Source organism: Arachis ipaensis, chromosome B3, assembly GCF_059453495.1.
Source record: "Arachis ipaensis isolate K30076 ecotype BB chromosome B3, ASM5945349v1, whole genome shotgun sequence".
Taxonomy (NCBI): Eukaryota; Viridiplantae; Streptophyta; class Magnoliopsida; order Fabales; family Fabaceae; genus Arachis; species Arachis ipaensis.
The window spans coordinates 39,913,102-39,931,369 of NC_142438.1; the positions used below are offsets into that span (position 1 = coordinate 39,913,102).

The 18,268-nt window shown below is 37.5% G+C and overlaps 1 protein-coding gene and 1 pseudogene across 2 annotated transcripts; one reads left to right on the plus strand and one right to left on the minus strand.

The window, feature by feature from the left end:
- Positions 1 to 8,208: 8,208 nt before the first annotated feature.
- Positions 8,209 to 12,154, plus strand: LOC107632993 (uncharacterized; annotated as a pseudogene). Its single transcript, XR_015907151.1, has 5 exons — positions 8,209 to 8,757; positions 9,754 to 10,099; positions 10,421 to 11,291; positions 11,492 to 11,697; positions 11,841 to 12,154. The product of XR_015907151.1 is annotated as an uncharacterized LOC107632993 (transcript).
- Positions 12,155 to 14,274: 2,120 nt separating this feature from the next.
- Positions 14,275 to 18,032, minus strand: DELTA-ADR (delta-adaptin). The gene has a single exon (XM_016333442.3). It carries the CDS (start codon positions 17,706 to 17,708, stop codon positions 14,811 to 14,813), a length of 2,898 nt encoding a protein of 965 aa, XP_016188928.1. The 5' UTR covers positions 17,709 to 18,032; the 3' UTR covers positions 14,275 to 14,810.
- Positions 18,033 to 18,268: the final 236 nt, after the last annotated feature.

An 18,268-nucleotide genomic window follows, 5' to 3' on the forward strand; every position in this document is an offset into this window, starting at 1 on the left:
TTATAGAGTTGTTTATTGGGTTTCTTTCAATATATCATCGTATTATGTGATATCTTCACACTTTGTACTATTTGAATTGGCATTTCTTTCAATAGTCACTCACAAGCTGCTTTTATATTTTAGGATGTTTATAATTTATTTATTATTTTATTTTAAAATAATTTTTTCGGTTGAATCACGGTTAGACCGGTTGAACCAATAAATCAGTGAACCAGTGACTAGAACAGTTCGACGACCAGTCCGGTTTTTAGAACCTTACAAATAACACAATATTATGCATTAGTCTAAAATCTTATGCATTTTAAACATAAAATATTAACTTATAGTCTTATAATGACTAATAACACAAAATATTAAAGTTTACCATACTTAAATTCCACATAAGAATAGCCATCATCTATTACTAATAACACAAAATATTAATTGTGTATGATGACCAGGCCACCGGACCAAGTTCGGATGACCCAAGCTATGGTCCAGACCCGACTCAAAATAATGATCGAGTCTATTTTTGAAATCTTTATCCGGCCATAAACCTAAATAAATCACACCAAATTAATTTTTAAAATATTCGGGACTGGACTAAATTTTCGAATCAGACCGAATCATATACACCCGTATTCAAAATAGACTTTTGGATTTAAGAAGAGGCATGCAAGTGCAATAAAAGGCATATGCGGCACAATTATCCGGTGCCCTTTCCAGCAATGAAAACCATCTTAGTGATGATAACAATGAAAACACAAAGAGGATAATGGATAGCGGTCAACGGTCAAATTAAAGCTCAAAGGAAAGTTATTCAAAGTACGCGAATTACAGGAACACAAGTCGTTAATAACATGACATGTCAGATTCTTAATTATAAGTACTGGAACTCTCATAATAAATCAAGTTTATTCTCACAAGTGATTAGTTAAGGTCACCACCTCATTAATTATTAGTCCAATAATGACAAACAAATTTAGAGTTCTAAGTAAGAAAACTACATATCATAAGAGTAGGTTGTCACTGATGATGCTATAACTACTCCAAAAAATTATGTTAATTAAAGACAGATACACCATTACTCATTCCAAGAACACACTTTTAATTAACGTTTAATAGTGAGATCTTAATATATATACGTACTAAGCTAGTTAAAGAAAAAAAGAGAATTATCAACATGAAATATAATACAAAGTCAACTAATTTATATTATACATATATATATGACTTCTAAGAACTAATGTAACGAATATCAAACACTTGTAATAATCTATCGTACAATTAGTTAATTATTATATAAAGATGAAGAGTTGGCTTTGAGTAATTGGAAAGAGTGATTGGGATAAGCAAACGATGCATTATATCGTTGTTATCCTGAAGTACTGGAGATCCACCCCTGTGGTATCAGAGCTTCAGGTTGATAAGAGGAAGAAGAAGGTATTACTAGTAAAAGCAAGTAAGAGAGAATTACTAAACATAATCATGGATCTCACAAACTCATCAAGTTCTTCTCAACCTATACATCACTCTACCCCTCTGAGCATAGACCGATTACCCGCCAGTTTAAAGAAAACTCTTGGAAATAAGATTGATCAGTTGGTAGAATTCACTCATGTTCCAGAAGACTCTCGTACCCCGGCCACTGAATACCCTCTCATAAGTCCTTACTCTTTCTACCATAGACAAAAGAAATCAACCCTCACTTCTATTCGCCATCTCATCCATAGAAACCCTTCTCCTCCTCCCAAAGAAGTCATCCAGTCCTCTAATCTCCAACAGTGTGGTTTAAAAGCCACTACTGCCGAACAATACATCACCTTAGAAATCCCACAAGAACTCATCCAAAACTACCAAAACCAAGGCTACACTCATATGCATCTAGGGGCAGTCAGGCTCATTCTTACCCTTCATGGAAGGAGATCTCTTCCGGTAACAGCCAAAGTTGCTCTTTTAGATACTACTTTCAAAGAATACCAACATGCCTTGATCGGAGCATTAGTAACAACACTCTCAAATGGAAGTGTCATTCTTACTATAGCTCCTAATTTCACCATGAGATTATCAGATCCTACGATAAGTCAAAGGCTGAAAATCCAAATACAATTGGTAGGAGTAATTCAGGACTCTAATGCTGAACAGGCCACTCTACATCACCAAGTCCTCTACAGAGTCCAAGATCATGCTCTTGATCTTAATCTCCCAAACACTACCGGAGAAGCCCTATTCATGTTCACAGACAGTGCTGGAGGACCTGCAATAGTAAATATTCCAAGGATGATCACTACTGAAGAACTTGCTTCTATCATTCCGTTGGAATGGATTACTGATTATGAGAAAGCTTTCCCAAAAGAACAGGTTGATGTTCATACTACAGCACCTCCAACTATTACCCATAATAGTGATGGAACGGTGACGACTGTTTTTCAGAAACCTGGAATGACCAAACAAAGTTCACTGCGAAGATCATCCTTCAGAAGGATCAATATGATTTCTCCTGTTCAGGTGCAAACAACTCATGATTAAAATAATCCACCAGTGCATTTCTATGAGAATGGAAAACCTGTTTACGTCTCTCACGTAAATGGCCACTTCATTTGGGATGTTGATCCCTCTATGTGTGATTCTGACTGTGACTGTGCTAATCAATGGAGTGACACTGATGATGAAGATTATGCTAGAAGACGGAGGAACAAGAAAAAGAAGAAGAAGTCGTTACAAGCCCCATGCTCCTATAAAAGACCTGAGCCTCCTGATGATGCTGAATCAGCTCCAATGCTCAGAAAGAAACCAATGATCAAGAGGACGAAACTGTCTAGGAAAAGCTTCACAGATTATCCTTTTCAGCCAGACGATACAATCCCATGTATCGCCACCCTCAGATCTTATGAGGAAGAATTCCCACCTTTAGTGATCCAAACTGATGAAAAGAAAATCACAAGGAGACCTTATGTGATACCTCAAGGAATCACTCCACATGGACATCAAGCTACAACTCCTCAAGAAGAAGTGCTCAATTGGCATACAGATAATGCAGTCAGCCAAAATAAAGTACTGCTCCGAATAGATCACACTCTTGATACTCTTGTAGAGAAAACTGAGGGTCTCTCAGTACAATTAAGTTCTATGGCAGAACAAGTGGCTGAACTCAAAGATCGACTTTCTGCACAAGCTTTTCAACTTGATCAAGAACTCAAGGCCTACATTGACAATCGTTACTTTGGCCCAGAATTCCAAAAGAAGAACAGAGAATTGGATCAAGTCAAAGCTCAACTTCGACAAATTGAGATGGACAAAAGCAAAACAACTGTACCCCAGACGCTGTCCATAGACCCATTATCCATGTATGCCAAACCATACCCCTCATATTCACCTGTCTTATTCCCTTCCACATATTCACCACCAGAAACCCCAGATTATGACTCCATCTTCAAATCCACCTACCATTTGGCCAGGCAAGCAAACACTAAAAGATCTATTTCTCCTCAAGGACGGCATCATTCGTCCTTGCCTAGGCCACCACAATCTCAATCTAGACATCATCCTCCTTGGAAACCAGGAAATTTTTTTAGAGACGAAACATCTTCCAATGTCCCTATGAAAGATAAGGGCATCAAAGAAGGGTCTCCTGCTCCAGGACGATCAATATATACCCTTACTCTGGATACTCAATCACCCAGTGAAGAAATTACTGAAGAATCAGAAGATGAGACTACTGAGACCAGTGAACAAGAAGATGAGGAGTCTGAAGGAGATTATGAAGCAGATCTTTCAGCAATAGCCATGGTCAACCCTGTAGAGGAAGAGGAGGAAGAGATAACTTCTGAAAGGGATGAACCAGAAACTTCAGCTAATCACGATCATATAAGCCCAATTGAAGTTAAAACTCCCAACAAATGGTTCACTTTTGATGATGTCCCACCAGCAAGATACAGAGAAAGGTTGAATGAATTTAGTGCATGGATTCAGACCAACATGGCCAACCCAAATCTCACAAGCAGACAAGTCCTTGCAGATTTTATAAATCGGATGACTGGCAATCTCCGAGAATGGGCAACTAACCTTTCTGAGTATGAAAGACTCCAGCTCATCAATGGTACCTCTTCACAATTTCTGGGGATAATACATCAAGAATTTCTAGGAGACATTGCAATTATCCAAAAAAGAAATTCTCAAGAATACTTTGAGATGAAGTGTTGTTCCCTCAATAGAAAAGACTTGGAAAAACACTACAAAAAGATGGCTGCTAAATATTATCCTCTTGGAGGAAATAATAATCCGCCACTTAAGCAAGTCTTTATAGCATCCTTGCCAGATGAACTTCAGCCTGAAATACAGCGAATGATGATGACTCTTCGCAAAGAAGTGGCTACCACAACCATTGGAGAAATATACCAGTTAGCCCTAGCTGCCTTGGACAAGTTGTGTGAACAACAACAAATGTTCAAACAGCTTAACAAAAACTCAGGCAAACTCAAAGGAGCATGCAACAAATCCCATCTGAAAATTAAGTGCAAAGAGTCAAGTATGTGTGAATGCAAGCCAAAGAAAAAGATGCATTGGCGATCATCAACCAATACATTTCATCAGAAAGCATTCAGAAGGAGAAGAAGCAAGCAAAAATACCGTTACTTCAAAAGGAGGAAACCCCATACCAAGTCAAACAAATGCTTCATTTGTGGAAAACAAGGACACTTTGCTAAGTCATGTCCTCACAAGACAAAGAAGGAAATAAAAATGCTCCAGTCTTTAATGGATGCTGCCTCCATTGGTGATGAGGAAGATCTAGAGTCAGTACTTGAGGAACAGAGAAGCAAAGATGATGAAACTGAATACGTTTTCCAGGACTCTGACTCAGAAGAGAATAGTTCAGAAGAAGACCTCCCACCAAAAAGGTCTATCTTTACCATATCATCTATTGCTTCCATCACCACAAGAATTCCTAAAGGAACGAGTATGCCAGAAGAAGAACTTGGGTATCTCGGATCTTTAGGAGTAAAACAGATTGATGGTACTCCTAGACCTCATTTTGATCTAAAAGTCAAAACATCTGTCTATGATAAACCAATAAAGGCCGTTGCATTAATGGACACTGGATCTTGTGCTACTGTCGTAAAACCACATGTCTTACCAAAAGAAATGTGGGCACCTTTTTCCAAGAAATTTGCAGCAGCTAACAGTGAAGTCTTCACCATCAATCTCATCTCCAAAAAACCAGTTGGACTGGAGATATTTGCAGGCCAGACCACTTGGCTTAGAGTGCTGGGAAGCTACCTCCCTGACAAAGATGTTCTGTTCGGATTCGATGCCTTCTTCCGAACTCATGGGCTACACATCAAACCCACTGGTCTGAGTTACAAAGGGCAGTTTTTGCCTTTTACAGGGATACAAAGTATCCTCGAAATCCAAGAAGCTCCAGAAGAATATAAGGAGATCCAACAGCTACTCCTCAGTGCTTGCTGTGATAGTCATGATCAATTCAACCACCCTGCTCCTTTATGGAAAAATCCAGAATTTTATGTCCGACTCCCCTTCAAAAAGAATGAAGACATCAACCCTACAAAGGCCACGCACTCAGGAATGAACCCTGAAGATCTTAAGTTGGCAAGAGCTGAATGTGCAGCCCTTCTTGTTCAAGGACTCATTGAACCAACCAACTCCAACTGGGCATGTCAAGCATTCTATGTTGAAAAAAGAGCTGAGCAAAATAGAGGGAAAAAGAGGCTTGTCATTGATTATAAGCCACTTAATGTCTTCTTACAAGACGACAAGTTTCCTCTACCAAGAATCTCAGTTATTACACAAAGATTAAGTGGAGCAAAAATATTCAGCAAGTTTGACTTGAAAGCTGGATTTTGGCAAATTGGGCTCCATCCTGAAGATAGGTATAAAACAGCGTTCTGTATACCTGAAGCCCAATACCAATGGACAGTAATGCCATTTGGACTCAAAGTAGCCCCCTCTCTCTTCCAAAAAGCAATGACCAAAATCTTTGAGCCCATACTACACTCCACACTCATCTACATTGATGACATCTTACTGTTCTCAAAAGACAGCGAAGCCCACAGGGCACTCCTGGCCCAATTCACTCAGATCATCAAAGACCAGGGATCATGCTATCAGCAAAAAAGAGCTCTATTGCTAAGACAAAAATTGAATTCCTTGGGATGATTTTCGAAAATGGATTTTTCCAACCAGGGGATCACCTTGCCAAAGAATTAATCCATTTTCCTGATGAAAACTTGACAGTCAAACAAGTCCAACAATTCTTGGGAATCGTCAACTACATCAGAGACTTTATCCCAGATGTGACCAAACACACCAGCCAGCTGTCAAAACTCCTAAAAAAGAAGCCCCTACCATGGGGACCTGAACAAACCACAGCTGTCAAAACCCTGAAGAAGATAGCACAAGACCCCCCACCTTTAAAGATTCCCAGCACAGGAAAAAGAATATTGCAGACAGATGCTAGTGATGAATTCTGGGGAGCTGTGCTACTTGAAGAGATTGATGGGACAAGACACTATTGCGCGCATGCTAGTGGACAGTTCAAAGAATCTGAAAAACATTACCATGCCACTTACAAATAGATTCTTGCTGTCAAAAGAGGGATAGAAAAATTCAATTTCCACCTCAGTTCTTATCATTTCACTGTGGAAATGGATAACACCTCTTTCCCATCAATGCTAGAAATCAAGAAAAAAATCCTGCTAGACTCTCAATTGCTAAGATGGAAGGACTGGTTCTCTCGCTATAAATTCGAAGTAAGGCACATCAAAGGACACCAAAACACACTTGCAGATTTCCTATCCAGGCCAACCAAAGAACCACCCCCCAAACCAGTAGAATCACTCCCTAAACCAATCCATTACATTTGCACCATGAGCACCTACAACCCTTCATACACCATCCCATTTTCTGATTGTCCACTTCGTAATAACCCATACAGAAGAAAAATTGGTCCTTTTCCTTTCAAAGCAAGACCCCAGACACTGTTTCAAATAGTCTGTTTAGCCAGGCAAACTTTGTTCTACTGGCTACACCAGCTCCTTACCATAACCCAAATACATCCAAATCCAAAGTACTTTGACATGGATACCCCTTTTTGCACTATACCAATAATCCAAGGACCTATACCAGAAGAGATGATGTGGTATATCTGGGCTCTGTCTTCCCTATATCCATGTGCTATTATAATACCACTCTTCCCAGTATATCACATTCTGTGTAACAGTACTCAAGCCCAGTCTCATCTAGTCAGGTTATTTGCTATGTATGCACCACTTGGAGCATGGAGAGGAATGTTATATAACATGATCGAGCAGCACCAATTATGGGATAAATCCTCCAAGACAAAGCGAAAATTCTGTTGCTTTGTCACTTTACAGAGAGATTATTTTTCTGGATGTAAAGCACATAATGAGAGGACACATACCAAGAACAAGGTCGAAATTGTTGGATATTCTACCATATGGCCCACAGATGAAAAGACAGTCCTGAATGCCTTGGCCAAATACCTTTGTCAACTTTGGCAACCTGGACTATATGGAGAAAAAGATGTAGTTGAAGGACTCCCATTCCAATCGGATGTCCCACCGATAACTCTCCAAGAGTTTCAGTCCAGATTTATAACTTCAGGAATAATCAACCAGTTTGGACAATACTCCTTTTATGCTCCAACGGACCAGCCCAGTACGTCCACACAAGTTCCAGGCAGATATTCTGAAGAAGATCTGAATTCTGAAGATCCAGGTGGAAGAGTGTATGCTTTACCACCAAGCCCAACTAGAATTGATGCAGGAATACCCGATGATGCTGAAGGCCCAAAATCAGACCCATATGACCCATATCTGCAAGATGCCCAAGATCCAAATGAAGAAAACACTGAAGACCCGTTTCTCTACCTCCAAGACCCAGATACGGATTTCAGAGCTGTCAATCTAGCTTCTGATTCATCCTTCTCAGACGGTGATGGGACCCTACCAGAAGACTATTTCAAACCGTCTCTTTATTAGAATACTGTTGTTTCCACTATGTATAATTATGAGTGTGCTAGAATAAAGTGACCACAGTCACATGTTTAGAAAATGCCAAAAAAGATAAGGCTTATCCTTATCCTCCAGGTGGCATTGTATGATAGGCTTGTTTAGATTTCGCTTCTATCTAGAGGCCTCTATATAAAGAGGTGCTCACCCCAGTTGTAATCAGATCTCAAGAAACATTGTAATATATCCACTTTTCCTATCTCTCAAAATGTTCTGAATTCTTTTTCTCTCTCTAAAAGCTTAGCTAGTGTTATTTCCTTCTTCCTCAATCCAGTGCCATAACAAGTATGCTCTGAGCTTGCCTCTTTAAGAGGATCCTGCTCATCAGAAAATGGCATGGACCAGATCCACAGGAATTTCTCATAGTGGAAAAGGGATTCAATGTTATAATGCTAAATTTTGCTCGGACCCTTTGATCTCACTCGTTATAATAATTGGAAAGAGTGATTGGGATAAGCAAACGATGCATTATATCGTTGTTATCCTGAAGTACTGGAGATAACATTAGTTTTTTAATTAATAATTCACGTTTCGTTATATTATAATTATAATTATAATTATAATAAACACTATTTGTTTAACGCCACTAATAATAAGAGAGTAGATAATTTGCTGGATAGGCACGATGTACATAACAACAAAAAATCATCAAACATATATATAAATTAAATGAAGCTATACCTTATCACCGTTACACATGTGAGCTTATGAATAATAACACCTATCACACGTAAGAATTTATCAATTCCTATAGCTACCGTATACATCTATTTCAACGTGAATTTTTTTTTATTCCTCTTAACTTATATCATCATATGCCATTGTTGTTCCGCAAGCAAATGCCAATGGGTGCATATAATTAATAGGAAATATATAAATGTATGTATAATGTTAGTTGTGGGGGTGAATTTCGTATTACGTTGTTAATTTCATTATATATTAAGATAATGCGATAGTATTTGATAATATTATATATTAATTCTTCAATATATATAAAACTATTTTAGTTTTAGCTTTGATATTATTATAAATAGATAAATATGATTAAAGATAGAAAAAAAAAAGAAAAAAAAAAGATAAATAGGAAAAAATATTTTAAATATAAAGATGTGTTGACGCTTTTTTTTCTTCTTATTTTTTTATACTTTTCTTATTTAAAATAAAACGAAAAACAAATTTCAATAATAGATTATGAAGATATATCTAAAATGACATGCTTATCTTATATTTAAATACTAAGAATATAATAAAGAAGTCATCTAAATATAAATACGAAAAAATTTAGGAGATCAATATTTTTATTAAAATTTGGTCAGTACTTAATAATTAAAAGAAAAATAAGTAATCCTACACCATTAGATATCATCTCATACCATTAAAAATATTATTGATCACTAATTGATGACTAAACATCACAAATTCTACTAACCTTTTAGCACTCCTCAATAAATATCTCTTTTGCTCATCTACTTATTAAATGAAAATAATATTAATATTAATATTAAATACATAAAATAATCCAAAGAAAAATAAATATCAACAAAAGATTGAAATAGAAGAAGAATTATAAAGAAAGAAGACTATATCACCTAATAAACATTTTATTCTTATATGACAAAATAGAATAATATCATATATCTAAAATTTTTATATAACTACTTTAATTTCTCTTACATATTATAAAAAGAACATGGTAAATCAATGATTTTCTTACAAACTGTTGCAGCTTTTATAAAAAGAAATTTCAAATTTCTGCATGGTTGATGGAGATGAGAGCAGTTGAGGGAGCTTCTGAACAAGTAAGAGAACAAAATGCAAAGGAGGAAGAGGAACAAGCAACATTTGACTTGGAGAATGGACAAATGAAGTTTGAAGAGAAAGTGATGAGTGATCATAATAATAATGGTGATACAGAATTTCAAGCCTCCAAGTTTCAGAGGTTGAATCCCACAAACCCTTTAAGGATTGTGATCAACAATGCCACCAGAGTTGCTTCTCTTTCTCCTGATCATCATCATCAATCTCAACAACCACCACCTTCTCAGCCTCCTTCTACTCCATCAATCCCACAAGTATGTTCTCTTTTCTTGAATTTTGCAGACAAATTGCTGCTTCAATTCAAATACTTCATTGAATAAAATATTAGATAAATGTAAAAAAAGTAGAGGAACACCAAAAAAAAAAAAAAAAACTATATATGAGCGGTCAAAAGAGACCTACATGTATAGAAAATTTGACTGTAGACATGATAAATGATATAATTCAATAGCATCCGTTAATTTATGTAGTCGACTTCATCTGGTGGGATAAAACTTTGTTGTTGCTGCTGTTGTTGTTTTACATGTCTGTAACAAAAATGTTTCAATGTTATTTTTTTTTACTAATTATAACAGCAAACGGTGACACTGAATTCAAGAAGATACACCAACAAGATTACCCTGTTTCTGTTCCTTCTTCACATGTTAATAGCCATAGCATTGGTTGCTTTTCTTATATTCAAGGGAGTTGAAGGACTAATCCAACCCTCATCAGATTCTAAAAGGAGAAAACAAACAAGGGTAGTGAAGTATTTTCTACCTCAAGTAGAAGCAGCTTCAGTTCTAAGCATTGTTCTAGCACTAACATGGCAAACTGCAATAAGAAAATGGCCAAATTTCATGACACATTTCACACTATGGTGTTCTTTTTTCATGTCACTCTCTGCTGGAATTCTCCTTCTCTGCTTCCAAAAGCCTCCAACAGATGGTGTTGGAGTTTCTCTCATTGCATTTTTAATAGGGAATGGTTTATATGCTGTTGGGTTCAGAACAGAATCAAATTTTGCACCAAAATTCTAACACTTTCACTTGAACCAGCCAACATTTTACATGCTTGGTGCTGCATTGTTTTGGATGTCACTATGGATTTTAGCAGTGATTGGTGCATTGAATTTCTATTTGCCTTCTTTGGTGATCATTGCTTTGGTTTTGAGCTTGGCTTGGACTTCAGAGATTATGAGGAATGTTGTGAACATTAGTGTTAAGCAGAGTTGTTGCTTTGTATTATCTTAGGGGAATGCAATCTAGCACTAAGTTTGGATTCTTGAGGGCATTGACAAGGAACCTTGGGAGTGCTTGTTTGGGATCTCTGTTCGTGCCGGCGATCGAGGCGACAAGTAGGTTTCTGAATTTGGTTGAGGGGGAAGATGAGTTCTTGTTTGCTAGGTGTTGCTTCAGAGTCACGGAATCTATCTTCAGATATGGGAATGGTTGGGCCTATGTTCAGGTACATACAACTACTAAACTATTTGCTTCATCAAAATGAATGCAATTATAGTCTATACAAAATATTGATAGTGTTAAATAATGTTGGTAAGCAATTTGGGGCTATTAGAATTGAAATTGTTACTTTAACATGTATGGCCTTAGAAATCATAGTATGACTAAGTAAGACATGGTTTATTTGAATTGATGTTATGTTAACAGATAGCTGCCTATGGTAAAGGTTTTGTAGCTGCATCCCAAGACACCTGGTCTCTGTTTAAGAGACTTGAAATGGAGCAATTTGCTTCCTCTCTGGGGTTAGCATTGCCTCAATCTCTGTCATTGCAGTGTCTGCTTGGACCTCCCAATTCTACCAAAATTTCACTGCCATCCTCTCCCTTCTCACATTCTTCATTGGATACCTTCTGGTTAGTACTATGTTTCACTCTTTTCCTTTTAAAATTAATTTATGATGAATCGTTATATTATTATTATTATTATTATTATTATTATTATTATTATTATTATTATTAATGTTAACATGTATGTTGTATTGTTTATGATGGTGCAGACTAGGATTGCCATGGCACTACCTCAAGCATGTGTGAGTTGTTACTATGTGTGCTATGCAGAGAACCCAGACAACAGATTATTTGATACAACAATTAAGGACTTTCTGGACATGGTAAAATCCGGCCGTCATGTTGCCGTGTCGCTAAGCCGCCACTACCACGGCGGTTTGCAAGTGATTAAGTGCCAAATTTAATTTACTTTACAATTTTTTTCCTGTACAGACTGATTCCTGAATTTGATTTACAAGATTATAGCTAGTAGTCCAATAGAAACAAATTCATATTGGATAGTGAAGGAAGTTCATATGTTCTATGATCCTCTACATATGTTACTTATTTATTTTGCACATTCACACTCATTTTATTTCGTAAGCTCAAGTCCGGCTCAACGAAAATTCACGAGCTGACTCAAATAATAAGAATATAATCTATAATTCTATATCAATAAATTATAACTTATATATATTAAAAATATTAAAAAAATAAATTTAATATACTGTCTATCTATCAATTATAAATTTTTTATTTATGTCCTACATCAAAATTATATTTAAAAAAATGACTACAAAATTTTAAACAATTAAGAATATTAATATATATGTAAAATTATATATTACTATTTTATATATATTAAATTATTAATACGTATATCGTATATATATTTAATCTATACTTTTAATATTATATATATAATCCAGTCAGTTCACTAGCTAATGAGCTGAATTTATCCAAATTCAAACTCAACTCATTTAATTTATGAGTTCAAATCTAAGCTCAAACTCGGCTCACTAGCTCACGAGTTCAGTTTATCGAATTATTAATGAGTCGAACTCGAGCTAGCTCATGAGCTGGCTCAACTCAATTTCAGTCCTATCCACACCCCAAATGTGGTACTTTTTTGTGTGCATTTTTTTTAATAGCATCTCTTTTGTATAAATATAATTTATGATCTATAAAAATAAAATATAAAATACACAAAAGTTATGTAAGTTTTAAATATAATTAAAATTATCACATTATAAATTATAAACAATCTTAAAGAATTTATATTCATCAAATTAAACTCGTCAAATACAATAATCTAGCTTAAGCATTTATTTGTGTATGTATGGAATAGGTATGGATAAATATACAGTCGGATGACCACTACTTATTCCTGCCTCATATCCAAACAATTTTCATCAGACATTACTCATATTTACCCAAAACCTAGTCAACCGTTGAAAAATCAACTTCATTCAGAAAGAGAGAGGATGAGTCAGGTCAGGTTAAATTGTCATGGCTATATTATTGATTCTTGAAGTTGCTAATGCCTCACAGTCTCACACTACTTCACTCTTGTGGTCAACAAAATCTAAGATTGATATGATGAAACTAGCTTGTAAGAAGTTTGCTGATGGTCCACGGTAGGCATGTCACAATTGATATCCTCCTTTATACTAATAATACACATATTTTTATAGGTAAAGTTGTCTCTGAGTGAAGGAAGATAAATATACAATCTCAACGAGGGGTTCAATTATTTTAATTTTTAATGGACCTCTATTTCACTGTTTTGGTTTGTTTTATTGAATAGTGTATTGCCAATAATGCGATTAAGGGTGCTTTTTTTTATTCTTAAAAAGTGATTTTATCTTTATATAATTGAAAAAAGGGTTGAAAACTGATTTTAATAACAAAAATATTTCAAAACCGCTTTCTTTTTCCACCCAGAAAAGCTAAATTTTTTTATTAAAAAACAAATAAAACAAACGCACCCATAACCTCCCTTGTGTGATAACTGATAAGTGAGGCCTTATGTACACCCTTTTGCTTTATCGTGTCCTATCAACTTGGATAGGATTGTACCGTGACCTGACTTTGGTGCTTTAATGGGCAAACACATATTTCCCATTAGTCTCGATAATCTTTAATCACGTACAAGCCTAAAGGTTAGAAAGTGAGAAACATGCAAGCGTAAGTGCTCACCCATCATATCTACCAGCTTAATGGCAGTCAAATCACTGTTAACTAACCAATTTCACTGATTGATTTAACATAACTATAGTATCGTATGTGATAAGTTATGAGTGATTTATAAGATACGAGTATACTTTAATAGTATGGGCATTCCTTACCTCTAGTGTGACTGTCTTTCAGAGTATACCTTATTATAATGAATTTTACCTTATGGGCATTCCTAAAATATCCTTCAATGAATTTTACATTTGATAAATAATTTAGCATCAAAACAGAATCAAACTTAGTATAATTTCCCGTTTGCTCATTCATCCCTGAGTTTCCCTTCCACTAATCTCAGTGTAGTGTCCAACATCAGCAACCAAACTTTTTTCTAAAAGGTAAGGGAACAAATAATACAAACACCATTGCATCCTATCATAATTCCATTGACAGAACAAGGAAAAGAAAATAGTATAAAGGAATCGTAAGCAATTACAATAGAATAAATGAAGGATGAAAACACCACCATTGCATCTTATAATAATTTCAGTGTAATAATACAAACCTCCCATGATTTCTCTAACCTGCGACTATGACAAAATTCTAGGCTCGAGATGCAAAATGGCCAAAAAACCAACTTCACAGAAGGACTAAATTGAAGACTGAGGTCAGATTAGTTTCCTAGAAAATGATACCATGCACGTTCTTTACAAATTACAAGAAAAACAAAGATAATAATTCCCTCGTAGCCTTATGTATCAAGAGAAACAGAAGAGCCCAAACAACATCCAACTTGAGAACTACTTGTTAATAGGCTCATTCTGTGACATGTTGGTAGAACCAAAAAGAAAAGGAAAGAAAAGCAAAATAGTATAAAGGAATCATGTGCAATGACAAAAGGATAAAATTTAAAGAGGAATCTATCTACAGAACTAACCTAAGGGCTCAGCACAAATAATACAGCAAATAGCCTCAATCAATAAAACCAGCGGATAATAAATCAAAATCAAAATCAAAATCCTTAAATGTTACAAAAGAAAGTCTGGAATTTCGGGTGTTTGTGAGACCACGTTTAATGGTGAATTGGCTTTTTGACGAGTTTTATGCTTACCATGGCGGTGACTACTCTTTTTCTTCCTTGCCTTCTGATCATGCCCTTCCCCTTCAACAATCTTCTCTTTACCTCTTTGTCTTCTTTCTTTAACATAATCATGATCCTTGCTACTGGATCCCGGATTCTCAAGGCCAAGACCTTCTGCATCACCCAGATTTTCCTTTATTTGAGAGGGAATATCTGCTGCAACTTGCTTCTTTTTCTCTTTGCGCTTGCTTGATGACTTATCCGAAGGATTACTCTGAGAAGAACTTGGCTTGATTGTACTTCCTAGCAGAATATCTTTTATAGCACCAGAAAGTGAATCATCCCTTGGCTCAGGTCTCTTGTTTGAGATTGGCAATGGCACCACATCTCCATCGTCCAATTTAACCACCACAGGTCTGGGCTTAGTTTGGTTCGGTTTTTTCTTCAAAACAAGTGATTGCTCTGTCAGCTTGGCCAGCTCTGCAGCTTCATCACTATTACTGTTTGACCTTGGATCATTTGCAGGAGGATAATCATACTGAGAAATCTCGTTCTTCTCTGAAGGCAGGTAATACAGTCCATGTCGCTTCCGGTGTTCAAGCAAAGATGTAGACTCATTTACTAGCCCTGATTCTTCATTCTTTAGAAGACCAGTTGAAGTTGCGTCAGAAGAAATGCCGAACTGAGGACCTCCTATGCCAAATGAACTTGATGAAGGCAGTTCTATATCACCACATATTGCTGATAAGTCGTCAAGGTTCTCTTTAAGATCCAAGCCATCTGGTACCGCAACTCTTCCCTGCGCACTTACCGAGACTGGACCAAGGTCTGTAACAAATGCATCACGCATCAATGTGATGATAGCCGAAACTTGAGTATCTTTCTTGTCCGCTCTGTTCGCCTTCTGGCTTGCATTATCAATTAGTTCTGCTTTAACCAACCGAACAAAGGCAAGTATGTTAGACGCTCTGTCCAGTACTTCAACATCCTGATTTGCTGTTAGGGGGCCCAAGACTAATTCAATTCGATCCAATAGGCCAAGCATATATTCGTGTGTAATTGCAGGACCCTGGGTAACAGCTGTATCAGCATTATTCTCAAAAACTGAAAGATCTTCAGGAGACTCGGTTGTGTTCCTTGGGTTAGAAGTCAAATCTTCATGCTGTTCAAGATTCGAGCTTTGACATGTTGCTGATTCAGGAGCCACACTGCATCTTTTTCCAATAAACGGATCAGACTGTCCCACAACCAAATTACCATCTTCATTCTGCATTAGGTAACAATCCAGGCAAAATACCAAAACTTTAAGAGCAGAGTGAATATAAACTGCTCTTATTGATGGAGGCAATAGATTGGTTCGAGGTTGCAGAAGTGCATCGATGAGCTCAAACAGATTGCCGGCGAAGTCAATATACTCCCCAGCAACCCAGGCAGCAGCGCATAATATCCTATGCAAGCACGCATTACCCAGCAATGCAGGGTCAATCAATAGATCACGAGCAACACGGACAAGCTGCAGCCTAGCATCCTTGACTCTCATACCAATATCAATAAGCTGTCGCTCTATTTCCTCGCTCTCTTGGCAATTGGGAATCCTTGCCATTTCTCCAAGAAGAGACACATACCAATCGAAGTCAACAACAATCTCATACACATTCCGAGAACAAGTCGTCAAAACAGAACCCAATATCTCGTTACAGAATTCCGGATCAGATTTCAGAGCATAATTGACCAAGACCCCGGAGATCTCAGTCACATTGCTCTCAGAGACCATGGCCATCACAAGGCGCAAAGACTCGACCCTAATATTGGAATCCTCATCACTCAAGGACTTGATCACAGATTCCTTATTCTCCAAGACAGCCCACAAGTGCTTCTCGGATGCAACAGAAAGTGCCTGGAGCCCAAGATACCTAAGATTGGGATCCTCATCAACCAGTAACTCCTTGACCTTGGAAACAGCCAGCTTAACTCCAGAATCATGGTCACCCAAGCTAGTGAGCACGGTCCTAACACACTCAAACATCACCGATTTTGCCCCAGTCGCCCTCATAATCTCGCAAATCGGCTCAACAATCCTCTTGGCCAACCTTGGTTCCAGAGGAGCCAACTTTGCGAAAATCTTAAGCACCTTGATCAAAACCCAATTGTTCTTACAATCAACCAAAACCCTGTAAAACTCGGGCGCCAATGGAAGATACGACCGCGGATCCCTGGAAGCGAGCTCGCAGAAAACCCCAACAACCGCACTCACAATCTGAGGATCAGAACTCTCGAGATTCTCAACTAAACGCTTGAAGCAAACCCTAACAGCGTCAGGATACTTATCGAAAACCCTCAAAACGACGGCAATCGCCTTCTTCCTAACGAAAACCCTACCGGAGGAGAGAAGGGAGAATACCTCAGGGGTCAAATCCCTAGCGAGATCGACGGTGGCGATGCGAGAGAGGGTTTGAAGGGCGAGAGAAGCCTCGAAGGGGTTGGGGGAAGAGAGGTCCTTGCGGAGCTGGTTGGTGGTGAGTAGGAGGACGGGGGTGGCGTCGTGGAAGGAGAGGGCGGCGGCATGGTAACCGACGGACTTGTGGGAGAAGCGGGAGGAGGACATGAGCTCGACGGCGTGGAAGGCGGCCCAGGAGATGTCGAGGCCGTGGATGGCGGAGAGGTAGCAGAGCTTGTGGAGGGCGGTGGACTTCGTGTGGGGATCAGTGGACTTGATCTCGCGGCGGATCTCCTCAACCGCCTTCGATATAAAGGCGGATTCGCCGATCAGCTGGAGCCTCATCCCTTTTATGAGGTCCTCCAGTGTCCTCTGGAACAGGTTCTCCATTATCGATGACCCCGCCATCGCAAATTCAATTCTATTTTATCACTGTCTCTTACGATTCCATCCTTCGTTATGATGCCGGCATCCGCTTCTTCGATTCACACTCTCTTCTCTCTAATTCTTCACTTCAGAGATGCTTCGTTTCTTTTCAGTTTTGTCCCGAACGAAAGAGATTAAGTTGGAGGTTGCAGAACACAACGGTGGAGATGAGAGTAGAATTTGGAGGCTCAATTTATTGGGCCGGCCCTTAATATAGATGAGCCCAATCAACCCAAATACTTTTCTCTAAGTTAAGTTACTTTGGGCCCAAAATAATGTACAATCCGGTCCTGCTCTTATGGTTTATGATTTGGTGGATACTACAATAAAAATTTTATAATTGTCTTCATGTGAATATATTTTTTTTTGAAAAAGTACAGGTAAACAATGAAAATATTAAATAATGTAAACAATAGATATATCAGATGTTTATTTTACTAGTATACGGATGGTTATTTTAATATTAAAATTTAGAGGGTTAATTTGGAGGTGTAGTATGTTTTTATTTGATTGGTAGCTGTTCATATTGTTCAACAAAGTCA